General features: G+C 42.9%; 1 protein-coding gene across 1 annotated transcript in view; it reads right to left on the reverse strand.

The window, feature by feature from the left end:
- Positions 1–18,600, reverse strand: part of LOC124778903 (glutathione hydrolase 1 proenzyme-like) — a 125,067-nt gene that overhangs the window by 100,277 nt on the left and 6,190 nt on the right. Inside the window, exon 2 of the mRNA XM_047253674.1 lies at positions 2,155–2,328. Coding sequence (XP_047109630.1) covers positions 2,155–2,328 — 174 coding nt within the window. The remainder of the gene's footprint in view (positions 1–2,154; positions 2,329–18,600) is intronic.

An 18,600-nucleotide genomic window follows, 5' to 3' on the forward strand; every position in this document is an offset into this window, starting at 1 on the left:
CTTCTGCATGCTTGCATTGACCATTCTGGCGGTTACACCCTTTGTTAATGTACCTGGATTTCAGATTTGATAATAGAATAGACACGGAGAACTATAAAACAAGACCAGTCGTTGACTGTTCTGGGCTAGCTCGTTCTTATTATGGAAATGTGTCTCCTTAATCTTAATTGTATTGTTTGCTTTATTCTCTTGACACACTAAAATGTTACACAATACCCTGATATTTATTCCTACTAGTGTTCTCTTACAAAATAGACGAAATATCTGAAACCAAAAAGGTATTTACGGATTACGTTATGCAAAAAATGGTTCGAATGGCTCCAAGTACTGTGGGACTTAACATCTGAGGTCATCAGTCCCCTAGAACTTAGAACCACTTAAACGTAACTAACCTAAGGACGTCACACACATCCATGCCCGAGGCAGGATTCGAACCTGCGACAGTAGCAGCAGCGCGGTTCCGGGCTGAAGCACCTAAAACCGCTCGGCCACATCGGTCGGCTTATGTTGTGCAGAAATAAGAACGTAAATAGATAAGTGTTTTAATGAAAATTATTTCAGTCACGGAAAGGTCAGATTTATTTCACAAGAAAAATTAGTTTTGATGTTATTCGGCACTTAGCAAGAAAACAAAATATAAAGGATAAAGCAAAAAGAATTTTCTGCATTCTGGTATTATTTGATTTGTTTGCACTTTGCAACTTATATTTTCTCGAGCAAATAAATGTATACTGATAAGTTCTGAAATGTCTGGATGACACTTTTTCTATTCTTTCAATTCTCAGGAGTGTAAAGAATGTACCAGACAACCTCTGACAAGAGCGTCTACTATGGACTCTGCTGTGGACATTGATAAACTCTGTTATCATTTCTTGTTCACATATTTTGCTACTATATTTCTATTTTCTCGTAAAAAAGGAAAGTCTTTCATAACCTAAGTTTCACCATTAAGATTCCTTCGATTTTGAGGTCACAGATCTGCAAGGTGTTACAATTTTGGCGTCTTGAGGAAGACAACTTTGATTTGTCGACATTTTTTTTTTTTGACATGCTCCACTGGCTTAACTGTTGTTTCGTCTCTGGGTCGTAACCATTCTGCCATGACTCATCACCAGTAATGACCTATGACAGAAAATATGGATCAGTTTCAAGCTGCTGTTTCAAAGCCTGACATATTTCAACTCGACGTTCCTTTTGGTTGTTACTCAGAACCCGAGGAGCAAACTTGGCAGCTACCCTTCTCATTCCCAAATCTTGCGTTAAAATTCGGTGAACCAAGCTCTAAGATATCCTACTAACCACTGACAGTTGATCAATTGTCTGTCGACGATTTATGAGCACAAGCTCTCGAATTTTTTCAATGTTTTCGTCGATTCACGCAGTTGATGGATGGTCAGAACAAGGTTTGTCATCAATAGACATGGGCATTTTTAAATCGAGTATCCCACTCGTACACTTGAGTTTTCCCATAGCGTTATCTTGGTAAGCTGCTTTCAACATTAAAATAGTTTCAGCAGCATTTTTACCGATCAGAAAATAAAATTTCATAGCTGCACGTTGTTCACTTAAATTTGCCATACTAAAATAAGAAATAAGAATAAAACAGCGTTAGCAAAAACAATCACTGCAGACGAATAGAACAATCCAGGTCTACAACACAGGCAGCAGTGAACTGGCAATGAATTGCGCTATACACACCTAGCGGCAGAAATGTGTACTACACAAGCTCCACCCACAGCAATGTTGTTCCGGTTTTTTTTTTTTTTTTTTTTTTTTTGGGTACTACTTCGTATTTAACCTATGTGAAGTTATTGAATAACATTGTACAGTGAGCATGTAAGCCATGCGAGTAAATAAAATAACCGTTAAGGTGTCAAACTGCACAGCAGACAGCTGTCACAACACACGCAGTTTTGACGCTGACGTGTAAACGAAAATGACCACTCGAAGCAGACGAGACTGAGTACATGAACAAAACGCCAGGGGCGCTGCAGTACACTTAGTTGTCTCGAGCAGTCAGCTGAGACAAGAACGTCTATCGTGTGAAAGGGGCTTAAGCATTGGCTCGACGCCTCGCTCCTAGCCAGCGTCTGGTTCGTCACCTCGTAGTCGGCAGTGGATAGTAGCGGCGGAGAGCTGGTGCTGCGGTCTTACCTCCCAGCGTGGGCGCAGCCCGGAGCGTCGGCGACGACGGCGGCGTGCCGGAAGTGCACGTCCAGAGCGTAGGGCAGCAGCCACGCCAGGCCCATGACCAGCGGGAAGAGCGCCAGAGCCAGCGCAGCCACCAGCAGCACCTTCTTCATCTCGGGGTCCCAGCCGCCGTCTTCTCTGAAAGACAACACGTGCAATGGGAAAGTCACGCAACGACTTGACACCCTTTCATAACTATGATCATTACGGGGTTTGCTTCTCAATATAGTGACAAGGCATGTTTGATCTGACAGTGACTGCACACTTGAGGGTCAGCATTTAGTTGCTCTGGTTAATCAGGGGTTACGGATCCTTCTGTCATTTGACTATTATTTCCTTGATCTGTTCTGCTGCTGCTATACAGAGTGTTTCAAAAGTGATGGTCAATAATTCATACATGGTAAGTGCAGGCCAAAAGTAGATAAAAGGCTCCAATAAACATGGGTCTGTAAATCAACCGTTGCCCAGGTATCACATTAATTCGAGTTGGGAACCAACTGTAGGCGCCCCTGGATACCGCGGTATTTACGTTGTAACACGTTGTGGTCTCCTGACCTCCTTTGCTTACATATTCTGCCCTCACAATCATATTCCGCACATCAAGATGCTCCATTTCAAACCCAAACTCGATAAGATAAAGTCAATGTTGTATGAATTCATGTAAACGATTTGCAAATAACAAGTAAATTGCAAGCGCGCACCGGGACTGAAATACTCGAGGCTGGCGTACACACACGCATTCAGGACACGACGGTCACAAAAGCTTTTAGTTCGGGAGAGGCAAACCGCACACCAGGAAGCCGGTACCTTCAGAGGACGAGTCAACCTATCTACGTCGGCTGGCAACCGCCTGTAGAGCAGACAGCATTTGCCCGAGTGAAAGGGAGAATTACCCCGTGTTGGGCTTAAATGCAAATTCCACTACATTGTGTGGCAATGCCCAGCCTACGCATTCTTTACAAACATAGCACGCAGTTTCAAAGGTTTTCACAGGGAGACAGCAAATGACAAACGCCGATGCTACGGATTTCCAGATTGAATGCCTTAAACAAAACGTCATTCTCCCGTTTTGGAAGAGAAATGCTGATTGGCAGACAATATTCCTGACGCCTTGAGCTCAGGGAGTAATGGAAGAGACCAAAAGATGTCTGGCATTGAGAGGGGCCGTTCTGTTGTCGCTCTTGGAGCGAGAACACGTAACGAGAGCGTGTGCGCTCGTACATGTGCTCAAAGAGCGAGGAACAAGTCTCTCCTCAGTACTTCACTGGGAGAGCACCTCTGTCCAGAGCGAATCAGAGTGCGACTCTATACTGAGTCCTTGCGATTAAGCGTTGTTCACTGTGTTGGCCGACACACTTATTGTGCGGTGTGAACGGACAGAGTTACAGTTAAACGCCTGCGAGTGAATTTTTGAGTGGTATCGCGGTGGACTGGTTATCTGACCGCTGTACCACGCCAATAGTTAGACTAGGGGCGAATAGGAGTCCTTGACTTCATCAAGGCATAGGGAGAGTTGGATTGGCGAAGGTCAATCAAGATAGAACGAGAGTTATCTTATTTGTCAGCAGCGAGCGGCGCAGACAGTAGTCATCGCTACAGCTCTTGCGAACCCCATATTTCCTCCACAACAGTACACTTCACTGCATTTCACACGCGACAGCCTCGACCGTACCTAGCAACATTCTAACGGATAATTGGTTCAAATGGCTCTGAGCACTATGGGACTCAACATCTTAGGTCACAAGTCCCCTAGAACTTAGAACTACTTAAACCTAACTAACCTAAGGACATCACACACACCCATGCCCGAGGCAGGATTCGAACCTGCGACCGTAGCAGTCCCGCGGTTCCGAACTGCAGCGCCAGAACCGCTAGACCGCCGCAGCCGCCAACGGACAATTATTCAAGTTAAGTAGGCGCGGTTCTCAGCCATTCTGCCAAGTCAATATCTATCTTAAACTTTGTGTAGAAATTTCATTAGCGAATCCTGTCCTTAAGAGGTAACTTCACATTCCGAAAAGAACTAGGAAATAACTTGTTCAATTCATAACTAAAAGTGCCATTGTGATTTCTCAGAATTTTCGTTAGTTTCATTTTTTTCTTACACTAACTAGCACTACTCCAGTACCCAAGTATCCCACTAGTTACGTAAGAAATTTTGTGAATTTTTGTGTCATTTCCTTACAGCAGACGACTCCAGATGATATTTATTGCTGAAAGTTTTTCAGGCATTTCTCTTTAGAGCGTTAGGAGCGTCTGTCTGACTTCTGTAGTAGTGTGGGGGTGGAAATTGCATCTTGCAGGAGCCGCAGGGTAAAGGGCACATCTCAGATTAATCCGCTGCGCAGAATGACAGAATAGCACCCACACGTCGCTCACAACGTTGGTATCTCAAAATTTCGGATCGACTGTGTTTTGCCTATGCATGCGCAACTATTTCCCTTGGCCCCTCTGTGCACAGCGCCCTACTGGCCTCACAATCAGTTACGGACGTGAAGGCGCCATGGACGGGGGTTAGACCAATGAAGAGCACGCTGACATGCACTTGCGGCTGCACGATTGTGTGAAGAAGCTTTTTCTCTCCGCAGGCAGTTCGACAGGCGATCATTTAGCCGGTTACATCAGTGCCTTAGAAAAACTCGTAGTTCCGCACGCCATGTACGAAAAGGTCGGCCTATATCCATAACACCCGATATTGAGGAAAGGGTGTTACGCATTGTACACGAATGTCTGAGTAGTGCAACAAGGAGGACTGCTGCCCAAGAGCGTGTCCTGAGTCATAGCAGTGTGTAGAGGATTGTACATCGGCAAGTGCTCTATTCATATCATCTCCAGCGAGTGCAAGCCCTCAAAATGCAGAATTGCCTCCCGGAGAGAATTTCTGCCAGTGGGTACAAGAACAGTGTATTCTGAATCCTCTATTTGTAAACAGTATTCTGTTCACGGATAAGGCTGGATTTACCCATGATGGTATTTTTAACTACCATAACTTGAAGCGAAACAAGTGCTGTATCGTGTGTGAGATACAGAGGCGAGCGAGTGTCCCGGGATTTATCCCAGTTCACCGCTAGTAGCGCCACGTCACCTTAACGTCTCTGCATGTAGCGCACAAGTATTGCACCACAATTTAGTATGAAATTAAAAATCAAAATTTATGTTTAAAACTTTGTTAAATTATAGTTTAGTGTAATAACGTTCCAAATACCAAGTCCTGATATTCTAAACTTAATAGTTTACGGAAAAATGCCGTTTTAAGAGAAAAATCAGAGGCGCTAAATAATGACGCTAGGAAGCCAGAATTTGGTCAGAAGGTGCATTTAGAAATTATAAATAAGTCATGCTGGTTTCCAAAACCATAAAACAAAAAATAATGCCAGAATCCACGTTTTTCGGAAAAATCAGAGGCGCTAAATAATGGACTTAGAAACTTAAAAATTTGTTTTATGCTTCAGTACACCCCAAAAATAATAACAGGGAGTCCACGTTAATCTACCTCTTATGGTTTTTGAGTAATTAAATAAAAACTAATTTTGTAACTAAAATGTACCTAAGTGTTGTAGATTAAGTACTTGAAATTTTAATGATAGAGATCAACTATATCAAATAATAGAGCTACATCGAGTTTAAGATTTGTAACATAAATAGCAACTGATATAAGTCTATGCAAAGGTATGGTTCAGAGGTAACAATCTACCGTAAGTTCCACTAAATACATTCTATTAAGCAAAGTTTTCATTCTAGCGAGCTGAAACTTTCTACGTGCTTTCAAACTGCTTATCTGCATACCAGCAAAAATTAAGAAGTTTCTGAAGTATGGTCGATATTGAGTAGGTAGAGGAGGGGCCGTGCCGTGGCCTCCAAGATCTGCGGATTTACTTCCCATGGATTCATGCGTGTGGCGTCATATCAAAAGGCTGGTCTACACTACCGAGGTCAACTCTCTTAAGAAATTACTCTTGCGGATTGAAGCAGCGTTCCAGCATTTACGGAATATCCCAGGACCGTCTGAGCGGATTCGCAACTCATTTCAGAGACGAGTTCCGTATTACATTCAGACGCATGGACAACACCAAATTTAACGCCGGCCGGAGTGGCCGAGCGGTTCTAGGCGCTACAGTCTGGAGCCGCGAGACTGTTGCGGTCGCAGGTTCGAATCCTGCCTCGGGCATAGATGTGTGTGATGTCCTTAGGTTAGTTAGGTTTAAGTAGTTCTAAGTTCTAGGGGACTGATGACCTCAGACGTTAAGTCCCATACTGCTCAGAGGCATTTTTGAACCTAATTTAACGTCTAGAGATGCCATTTTTTCCTAAGCACTGATGAACCGCAACAGAAAATATGTTGTATCTCGACAATGATTGATTTGTGGACCCATGTTTGTTGGACATCTTTAGTTACTTTTTTCTGTGATTTCCACGTGTGAATTTTTGACTATCACTTCTGAAACACCCTGTGTACAGACGGAAGCGTGTTGCCATGAGGCGTTTTCGGAGTTCGACGGCATGGAGCACAGAAGTGATTAGAGTGGCCTTCGGGCTACGCGAGCTGCATCAAGCTTACCCCTCCACCAGAGTAGAAAAAAAAATAAAAAAAAAGTAAATTTGTGGTAAGTTCTTATGGCACCAAACTGCTTAGGTCATCGTAACCTAAGCTTACACACTACTTAATCTAACTTAAACTAACTTGCGGTATGGACAACACACACGCCAATGTCCGAGGGAGGTCTCTAACTCCGACGGAGGGGGGGGGGGGGGGGGGGGGGGGAGCTGCGCTAACCGTGCGACAACGTGCCCAGGATCGCGCGGCTACCCTGCGCGACCCTATCTGATCTGAGTACGCACGACCACTGACAAGGGAACCTTCCCATCACACCCCACTCAAATTTAGTTATAAGTTGGCACAGTGGATAGGCCTTGAAAAACTGAACACAATTCAATCGAGAAAACAGGAAGAAGTTGTGTGGAACTATGAAAAAATAAGCAAAGTATACAAACTTAACAGTCCACGCGCAAGATAGGCAACATCAAGGACAAGGTCGGCTCGGGAGCGCCGTGGTCCCGTGGTTAGCGTGAGCAGCTCCGAAAGGAGAGGTCTTTGGTTCAGTCTTCCCTCGGGTGAAAAGTTTAATTTCTTCATTTTCGCTAAGTTATCATCTGTCCGTTCGTTCATTGACGTCTCTGTTCACTGTAACAAATGTAGTGTCTGTGTTTTGCGACCGCACCGCAAAACCGTGTGATTAGTAGACGAAAGGACGTGCCTCTCCAATGGGAACCGAAAACATTTGATCGCAAGGTCATAGGTCAACCGATTCCTCCACAGGTAAACACGTCTGATATATTATATACGACACTGGTGACGGCATATGCGTCACATGACAGGAATATGTTGTCGACCCACCTAACTTGTACACTTGGCGAATGGGTAAAAGGATTCTTCTACCTTGCCCGATTTAGGTTTTCTTGTGGATGTGATAATCACTCCCAAAAAAGACAGACAATAATTGTCTGAAAATAAAAAAAATAAATAAACTTCTCACTCGAGGGAAGACTTAAACCAAGAACCTGTCGTTCCATAGCTGCTCACGCTAACCACGGGACCACGGCGCGCCTAAGCTCACGCTGTACTTGATGTTGCATACTTTGCGCGTGGACTACTCAGTTTGTATACTTTGCTTATTTTTTCATAGTTCTATACAACTTCTTCCTGTTTTCTCGATTTATCTGTGTTCAGTTTTTCAAGGCCTATCCACTGTGCCAACTTATAACTAAATCTGAGAAGGGTGCGATGGGGAGGTTCCCTTGTGAGGTGCTGGTCGATCCACACAAAACGCGTATAGAACGGTACACTCGGAGTGAAATTTCATGTCATCCGATTTGTCTTTTTACGCATATGAACCAAAGCTACATCCGTTTCTGTATTTGGTTTCTCTGTAAAACTTTTAGTATTTGGGTTAAAAAAAACACTGTTTTGGGGTTCGCACGTGTTCTCCACTACGTGGTCTTTCTCATTCTGTTTTATTGAAACTAATCGTTAAAAAAATATTATTTTTCTGCATCTTATAGCCACACATTGCAGCTAGGTAACGAACTTGTTTTCTTTTCGTTACGACCCAGAGTTAATGTCATACTTTCAAGTAAAGTACAATACCATCCATATTTTGAGAAGTTCTGCAGGGAGAAATGTAATCGCTGGCCAATTTATGTTTGGTGTGTTTTAGAAAATAAGTTACTGCGTACGAAATATAGCTAACATTTCGCAATTGTTTTTAATAGTGGAAGTAGGGTCATGTCTCTTTCCAGTATCGAGAAAATACGTGAGAATGTCGGATATTTTCTGTGACAAGGTTGGCAGCTATGCACCACGTGCGCGGCAATTGCCGCATGCTGTGGCTTGCTATGCAGAATCTGAAGCTGCCTCAGATTTCTCTTCTTCTTATACTGCTTATACAAACCGAAGCTGTAAGGGAGAGAAACACTTCAGTGATATGAAAAGACACTGGGAGTCATCAGCTCATGACGCTGACGGTATATTTTTAAAGTTTATGCTGCCTGGTTTCAGGAAGCAATGTTACCTATATTACTGAATTTATTCGCTCATTTATTATAACCAGTTCACTTTACAATTGCCGCTTTAGCTGGACGCACTGCGAACTTTTGACATAGTCTGCTACTGGCTGTTTCGAATGACGCGAGGTTGGTTGGTTGATTCGGGGAAGGCTACCAAACAGCGAGGTCATCAGTCCCATTGGATTGGGGAAGGATGGGAAAGGAAGTCGGACGGGCCCTTCTACAAAACCATTCCGGCCTGAAGAGAGTTAGGGAAATCACGGAAAACCTAAATCAGGATGGCCGGATGCGGGTTTGAACTGACGCCGTCCGTAATCCAAGTCCAGTGTGCTAACCACTGCACCACCTCACTCGGTAATGACGCACGAGAAATGTAACTGTGCTACGTCAAAATGTTAACACGGTTCCTGAACTGTAGTTTGTGTAAGTGCAGAAAATAAAACAATCACACATTCTTTTAACTCACGTCTACTGAAATGAACAACAGGAAAATAAAACTTGTTTTACGCTCCCACAGTGCAGCTGTCTGTGTAGGAGATAACGGTGGTTTCAGTTTTAATACATTACAGAGGAAAGCATAGCAAACGAAAGAAAGTAAATAAAATGAAACTTGTTTTAGTTTCTAATAAGTGAAGCCAATGAGTAATATAATACCAATGTGTTCATCTAGAGAGGGGTGTACGAAATTAAGATGAAATTGTTTTTTTACGCTCTAACAACTGGAGTTGGGGTTCAAAAAATGGTTCAAATGGCTCCAAGCACTAAGGGACTTAACATCTGAGGTCATCAGTCCCCTAGACTTACAACTACTTAAAACTAACTAACCTAAGGACATCATACACATCCACGCCCGAGGCAGGATTCGAACCTGCTACCGTAGCAGCGGCGCGGTTCCGGAATAAAGCGCCTAGAACCGCTCGGCCACAACGGCCTGCAATTGGGGTTCAGTTCAATGTTGCAATTGTCTTTGAATCTTTCTGGTTTTCTCTCATTGTTCTAAGAAAGTGGGCATGCCGTGCTACAGTGTCCCCCCTCTCAACGAGAGATGTCATATTTTTACATTTTTTTAAATGATGGGAACCTTTCCGGTTTTCTTCTGGAAGGAATTGAAATACGTTACTTACCAATACTTTTCCATATGAGCATACTTTAATGTATATTTGCTCGTTGACTATCATTTCAGAAGACGCTATGAATATGCAGTAGTAACGCACTATGACTACAATGTGACTGTACAGTGCCAAGGACTGTGTGTCAATTGTGTTGTTGTTGTTGTTGTGGTCTTCAGTCCTGAGACTGGTTTGATGCAGCTCTCCATGCTAATCTATCCTGTACAAGCTCCTTCATCTCCGAGTACCTACTGCAACCTACATCCTTCTGCATCTGCTTAGTGTATTCATCTCTTGGTCTCCCTCTACGATTTTTACCCTCCACGCTGCCCTCCAATGCTAAATTTGTGATCCCTTGATGCCTCAGGACATGTCCTACCAACCGATCCCTTCTTCTAGTCAAGTTGTGCCACAAACGTCTCTTCTCCCCAATCCTATTCAATACCTCCTCATTAGTTACATGATCTACCCATCTAACCTTCAGCATTCTTCTGTAGCACCACATTTCGAAAGCTTCTATTCTCTTCTTGTCTAGACTATTTATCGTCCATGTTTCACTTCCATACATGGCTACACTCCATACAAATACTTTCAGAAACGACTTCCTGACACTTAAATCTATACTCGATGTTAACAAATTTCTCTTCTTCAGAGCCGGTCGAAGTGGCCGTGCGGTTAAAGGCGCTGCAGTCTGGAACCGCAAGACCGCTACGGTCGCAGGTTGGAATCCTGTCTCGGGCATGGATGTTTGTGATGTCCTTAGGTTAGTTAGGTTTAACTAATTCTAAGTTCTAGGGGACTAATGACCTCAGCAGTTGAGTCCCATAGTGCTCAGAGCCATTTGAACCATTTCTTCTTCAGAAACGCTTTCCTTGCCATTGCCAGTCTACATTTTATATCCTCTCTACTTCGACCATCATCAGTTATTTTGCTCCCCAAATAGCAAAACTCCTTTACTACTTTAAGTGTCTCATTTCCTAATCTAATTCCCTCAGCATCACCCGACTTAATTCGACTACATTCCATTATCCTCGTATTGCTTTTGTTGATGTTCATCTTATATCCTCCTTTCAACACACTGTCCATTCCGTTCAACTGCTCTTGTAAGTCCTTTGCTGTCTCTGGCAGAATTACAATGTCATCGGCGAACCTCAAAGTTTTTTTTTTTTTTTTTGTTCTCCATGGACTTTAATACCCACTCCGAATTTTTCTTTTGTTTCCTTTACTGCTTGCTCAATATACAGATTGAATAACATCGGGGATAGGCTACAACCCTGTCTCACTCCCTTCCCAACCACTGTTTCCCTTTCATGCCCCTCGACTCTTATAACTGCCATCTGGTTTCTGTACAAATTGTAAATAGCCTTTCGCTTCCTGTATTTTACCCCTGCCACCTTTAAAATTTGAAATAGAGTATTCCAGCCAACATTGTCAAAAGCTTTCTCTAAGTCTACAAATGCTATAAATGTAGGTTTGCCTTTCCTTAACCTATTTTCTAAGATACGTCGTAGGGTCAGTATTGCCTCACGTGTTCCAATATTTCTACGGAATCCAAACTGATCTTCGCCGAGGTCGGCTTCTAACCAGTTTTTCCATTCGTCTGTAAAGAATTCGTGTTAGTATTTTGCAGCTGTGACTTATTAAACTGATAGTTCGGTAATTTTCACATCTGTCAACACCTACTTTCTTTGGGATTGGAATTATTATATTCTTCTTGAAGTCTGAGGGTATTTCGCGTGTCTCATACATCTTGCTCACCAGATGGTAGAGTTTTGTCAGGACTGGCTCTCCCAAGGCCGTCAGTAGTTCTAATGGAATGTTGTATACTCCCGTGGCCTTGTTTCGACTCAGGTTTTTCAGTGCTCTGTCAAACTCTTCACGCAGTATCGTATCTCCCATTTCATCTTCATCTACAACCTCTTCCATTTCCATAATATTGTCCTCAAGTACATCGCCCTTGTATAGACCCTCTATATACTCCTTCCACCTTTCTGCTTTCCCCTCTTTGCTTAGGAACTGGGTTTCCATCTGAGCTCTTGATATTCATACACGTGGCTCCCTTTTCTCCAAAGGTCTATTTAATTTTCCTGTAGGCTGTATCTATCTTACCCCTAGTGAGATAACCCTCTACAGTCTACATCCTTACATCTTGTCCTCTAGCCATGCCTGCTTAGCCATTTTGCACTTCTGTCGATCACATTTTTGATACGTTTGTATTCCTTTTTGCCTGCTTCATTTACTGCATTTTTATATTTTCTCCTTTCATCAATTAAATTCAATATTTCTTCTGCTACCCCAGGATTTCTACTAGCCCTCGTCTTTTTACCTACATGATCGTCTGCTGCCTTCACTACTTCATCCCTCAGAGCTACCATTCGCCTTCTACTGTATTTCTTTCCCCCATTCCTGTCAATTGTTCCCTTATGCTGTCCCTGAAACTCTGTACAACCTCTGGTTTAGTCAGGAAAGGCACCTCTACTTACTTTCTGTGCTCTGTGTGCAATGGCCAGGCAGGTATTCCCTTAAGGACGGGTAGTCCGTACAGTAGATGGGCGCGGTGCGGCACTTTCACTCAAAGCGAAACCTCATGCAAGGGGAGAGAGAGAGAGAGAGAGAGAGAGAGAGAGAGAGAGAGAGAGAGACAATAGCCTGGTCGAATGGGACTGGCGTCAGCTGTAGAAGCCGGTGTGCTCCATTGTTCGATAGCCGCCCAGTGCCCTTAGCAAGCAACAGTGGTCGCTATCAACGCCAGTGAGGTGCCTTCTAAAACGTGTTATTCCGGAAGACGACTGTTTTCAGACTCTCTCGGTAACTGCGGGCTGAATGGACGAACGTCTAGCTTCAGCGATCAGTATCTGAAGCTGGAAGGGGTTTATTTCAATAAATGATGATGAGGGATCCTAGGCGGGTCCGCCAAATGTCGGGGGGTTTTAACAAGAGTGCTTTTACTTGTTCACTTTCCCTACTGGATCGGGTCGTTGGCTCTGGCTGAAGGCCTGTTATGAGACCCAAACTGTTAATTGAAACTGCCCCTTTACTAATTTTGATTAATATTTAATAACTCAATAGTGTTGAGGGAACTGATCACTGCTAAACAAACAAGGATAGCATTGAACACATTTATTGAACAATAATCTTCCTAATATAAGTGATAAAAATCAAGCTAGTAGTGGCAATGGCCCATAAATTCCAAAACTAACTCTTAAGGTCGGATATCGCATCTGTACTTGATATTTTCTACTCCCTCCCCTTGTCAGACGGCATAAAATACGTCGGACAAACCTACTTCAATTGCCAAATTCTCAAAAAGAGCGTGTCTGGAAAACTGAGCTCTGGTAATCACAGGCGTACGTAATATCGGACTAAATGCCGAAGCTGAGCATCACGTTACAAATGCAGCGTCGTCGATAGGTCAGCAAGCTGCCGATGGCGTCTGCGTCGTCGAGGAGCCTCAATTGCAACAAACATGAATTTATTTTCGCGGACAGGCTACCTGTTCGTAAACTGCTACTCAAAAGCTAATTCTGCTTTCTTTCAAATCGTCTCGCACTCGTTAAAACGGGACTCACCAGCCCAAAGGTGGAATCCAGTAACGTCTTTAATAAAGTGTGGCTCAAGGAAATTGCTCTGCCCCTGTCTGCTTTCTGTGAGACAGTATTGTCAACCGTAATTGGCGGAATCAGCCTGTCTCTAACAGTAAAACACGACAGTTCCCTTAACTGATGGTTCAAATGGCTCTGAGCACTATGGGACTTAACATCTATCGTCATCAGTCCCCTAGAACGTAGAACTACTTAAACCTAACTAACCTAAGGACATCACACAACACCCAGTCATCACGAGGCAGAGAAAATCCCTGACCCCGCCGGGCATCGAACCTGGGAACCCGGGCGTGGCCCTAACTGAATCCTAGTTTCAGTTGCAGCTGGCAGACTTATTCAAGGTCCTGCACAGCACACTGAAAAGAATTTACTCTCCTACAGCAGAGCCGAAAGCACGACGTCCGCTCGCTACAGGAGCTAAGACGCTTCCCCCCTTGATAACAGCTCCAAAAGCTTCCCTCTGCAAAAATCAGCACCCCCACGCTATTTTTCGAGCTGGCCAATCCCGTGGCTCTAGACCAGCACAGTTCGCTCGCACTAGTATTTCCTGGCTTCTTCCAGCCAATCAAAACATTCCACGCCTTAATACGCCTACAATGTTCTGCAACAAACTGAAACTCCGTTCAAAATTGAACCCACCTATCGTGTCTCTCCGTTCGCCTTCGCGCGGGAAAATGTCATTGCACTAGCTTAACCGTGATTCTTAGAAAGCCCCAGAAAACGTTACGACTCGTGGGAAGGCTCCCTTAGGCGCCAGATCGTCTCGACATAGTGGCGTCGGCGTAACGCCCAGCACCACCGAGGCGCCGTCCCTCGAAGGCCTGCCTCTGTTGTCCACGCAATGGGTGCCTACCTGCTAGAGGTGGCAAAAAAATAACATAACTGAAAGATATAACCGGTTACTGAGAAGTAACGGTTACTGCGATAACCGTTCCTCTGATACAGGCAGTTATTTCAATAACTGTCTAATGTCAACAGTGCCTCGCGCCATCTGTTGACCGAAGATCGTACTACGCTTTCTTGTCAACTCACCGGATATCTGGCTAGGAACTAGGGAGAGGGTAGACCATTTGGAAGGCGTTCTATAGACCATGGGAATAACTGTGAGACTGCGCGCCATCTGTTGATAAGAACTGTGTACTATATAGTGCGTCTTCGTTACTTTTAGCACAAACAATTAAATAAAGTTAATGTCCGAGCGGTGGCTGATAGGAGCTGCAGTACAGGCATTAACAAGTACGGTCGTTCCCTTAAGCCACCGCCTCATATGTCAATTTAGCTTGGACGGGTAGTATAAAGAGAGGTACCATAAGGAATTCGAGCGACTATGGAAATAACTGTCAGAGATCGGTATTTTCCTCTGGCAGTTATCGTTATTGGCTCACAGTTCTCGCTCTCTGGCAGTTATCGGGCTACCATTACAGGTAACCTGGAAGTTGGTAACGGAATAACTGTGTGGTTGTGTTCCTGACACAGTGACTCCAGTCTTAGACCCCGGGCATATTTCAGAGACGATAGTTACTGGAGCGAACAAATATTTACGTACTACTTCGTAAATAGCCGCTGGCCATCGCGAATGACAAATAACATGTCAGGAAGAATAACATAATACAGTTGAATATAATAATTATTATCCTCATCATTTGTCAGGAGATTGTCAAAATATGTGAATATATTACAGTAACTGCTAATATTTACAGAATTGATACACTGTCAGAATAAAACACAGTTACGTACTTTTAATAAATTTATCATACACAGAATACCCGATCTTGACTGTTGCAACCAAGTGTTGTCAAAACTGAAATATAGCAGAATTTTTACCTAAGCTGGTCTATCAGTCTCTGTTACGATATTCATCTACAGAGTAGAAGGAGGGGTCAATGGAAGCGTCCGATTCCACCCGTCTGCTTCGACGTAAAAACGTGTTGTGGTGTGTGAATGTCATTACGGCACGGCGTTTATGAGTTGGTTTTTGTGTGTGTGTGGGTGGGGGGGGGGGGGGGGGGGGCTGGCCGATCTAGTTTGCAGTGCCGGAATTTGCTGGTGGTAATTAATTTTTTTTTTTTCTAGCTGTGATGTTCTGTGTATTTATGGAGTATTGAATGTGATTTGATTTATGTAGGGATGATTGATTTGTGGACTTTTGGGATTGTGGATTTATTTTTCGCAGTTGTAGGTGTTGGTTTTTTGGCATCAGTAGCTGTGGTGGACCTATATAGGTCACCGGAAATGACCGATTCATATTTTCATAGTTGTACGTGTTGATGTTTTGCTATCGTCATCTGGGGTTTACCTATGTAGGTCAAGGGAAATGTCCCATTCCAATTTTCGTGGTTTTAGTGTTGGTGTTTTGGTATGGTCACCTATGGTTGACCTATAGTGTTCAAGGGAAGTGTCCGATTCCTCCAGATTTTTGTTGGTGTAGCAGAATGCTGTATTTTTTTTTTCTTTTTGTTCTTCATTTTGTGTTTTGGGATCATGGTGTGTTTCTTTTACCAGCTTGTCCTCACCCTAAAACCCCCAACTTCCCGCAGTTGTCCCGTTGGTTTGATTGTATTTTTGGTGGTTGATGTTATTGTATTATTTATATGTATCTTCTTGTTTGTTGCCATGTGTGTGTGTGTGTAGTGACGTCATGGACACACTTAAAATAGCCATTTCCGGCATATTGATGACGGGTGGAATCAGACACTTCTGTATCAAAAAGTCTTTCAAACACACTGTAAACCGTTCTTTATCTGAAACCAAGTTTTTAATGGTTGCTGACTCTGGCAGTTTATTGAAAATGCATGTTCCTGAATATTGGTCCCCTTTTGGACCAAGGTAAGTGATTTTAGGTCTTTACGTAGATTGCTGTTCCTATTTCTAGTACTGATATTATGTATTGAGCTATTGGTTGGAAATACTTGCAACAAATTTCATTAAGGAATAAATATACTAGGAAGCAGTGGTTAGAATACAAAGTTCCTTGAACAGGTTCCTACATGATGTTCTTGAATTTATACCACAAACGATTTTTATTACACGCTTTTACATGCAAAAAAACTTTTGCTACGTTTGATGAGTTACCACAGAATATGCTGCATTATGAAATAATAGAGTGAAAAAATGTGGTATGCCCTTTCCAAATGAATTTATTATCGAGTCGTAGTCCCAGAAATGTAACACTGTCAACCTTTTCGATCTGCATGTCTTCATATGTTATAAACGTGCTGTAGCTGGAGAAATCGAGCAGTTTCCAAATTTCACATAAAACTTGGGTTAGGGTACTCACACTTTCCCCAATAGAACTATCTTTTACATCACAGGAGTAAACGAATCTGTCAGATTACGTAGATTTTTTGTTGTATTACAAGGCTGTACACTTTATTCTATTATGTGAGCAGCACAAGAAATTAAGCTTCGAATTTAACCTACAGTGTTCAGTTTACATATTACTTCATACCTAAAAACGCACGTTGTTAACATTTTACTTAAACAGTGCTGTGGCGAAGTTCCGCGTACTTTCTGATGCAGCTGCGAAGATAATATTTCTAATAGCGACCGATAACCTACAAACATATAATATGAAACACTAATAATCGTTCTAACATCAACTAAAATGTACCCGGAGTTAATAAGATAACGTTATGACACGATTCATATGACATTCCTGCCATTTCACACTACTCGCAGTAATACTGATAACTAAACTGATGGATTCCAACTATGTCGTTATTTAACTCTCGGAGTATTCGGTATTCGCTAGCGAAAAATAACTTGGCAGTTATTAATAACCGTAAACAATAACGGTTATCAGAGAATAACTGGAACTGTGATAACGGTTACTCCAGAATAACCGTTTGGCCCACCTCTACTACCTGCACCGGCGGCGCGTATCCCCCAGTGGGACGTTTTCGCATGCCGTCTCGTAATGGTCGGTTGTAAACTTCCCCACCCTTCTGCCCTGCCTTTGAGCAGTGCCGCTCGTCCGCTCCATCCAAACTCCGTGAAAATATCACCTGAACCCCGACTTCATGCAACATGCGAATTTCTTAAAGTTAATACGCGTCTTATGCCGTCTGATACTCCCTATATTCATTTCAGTAGGCTGATTGCCTGATAAATAACATAATAACCGATATCTAACTCATCTTTTCAACAATTATTATATTACAGTAAGGTGCAAAATACTGCTACCTTACAAAGCCATTGTGGAAGTTCAGTTTCCAAGAAAAAGCTGGTCGCGCACAGCGGGGTGGCTGACATCGTATCATTAACATCGATATGCAGCAGGATTTTGGAGTTATCTTGAAGAAAATGGTCTATTGACGCACAGTCAACATGGATTTAGTAAAATTCGTTCTTGTGAAACACAAGCAGCTCTTCACTCGCATGAAGTGTTGAGTGCTATTGACAATGTATTTCAGATTGATTCCGCATTTCTGGATTTCCGGAAGGCTTTTGACACTGTACCACACAAGCAGCTTGTAGTGAAATTGCGTGCTTATGGAATTTCGTCTCAGTTATGTGACTGGATTCGTGATTTCCTGTCAGAGAGGTCACAGTTCTTAGTAACTGATGGAAAGTCATCGAGTAAAACAGAAGTGATCTGTTCCTTGTCCGTATAAACGATTTGGGAGACAATCTGAGCAGCCATCTTACGTTGTTTCTAGATGACTCAGTCGTTTATCGACTAATAAAGTCATCAGAAGATAAAAAAAATGGCAAAACGACTTAGAAAAGATATATGTATGGTGCGAAAATTGGCAATTGACCTCAAATAACGAAAAGTGTGAGGTCATCCACACGAGTGCTAAAAGGATTCCATTAAACTTCGGTTACACGATAAATCAGTCTAATCTAAAAGCCGTAAATTCAACTAAATACCTAGGTATTGCAATTACGAACAACTTAAATTGGAAGGAACACATAGAAAATGTTGTGGAGAAGGCTAACCAAAGGTTGCGTTTTATTGGCAGGACACTCAGAAAATGTAACAGACCTTGTAAGGAGACTGCCTACACTACGCTTGTCCGTCCTCTTTTAGAATACTGCTGCGCCGTGTGGGATCATTACCAGATAGAATTGACGGAGTAGTTCGAGAAAGTTCAAAAAAGGGCGGCACGTTTTGTATTATCGCGAAATATGGG

The sequence above is a fragment of the Schistocerca piceifrons genome, chromosome 1 (genome assembly GCF_021461385.2).
Source record: "Schistocerca piceifrons isolate TAMUIC-IGC-003096 chromosome 1, iqSchPice1.1, whole genome shotgun sequence".
Taxonomy (NCBI): Eukaryota; Metazoa; Arthropoda; class Insecta; order Orthoptera; family Acrididae; genus Schistocerca; species Schistocerca piceifrons.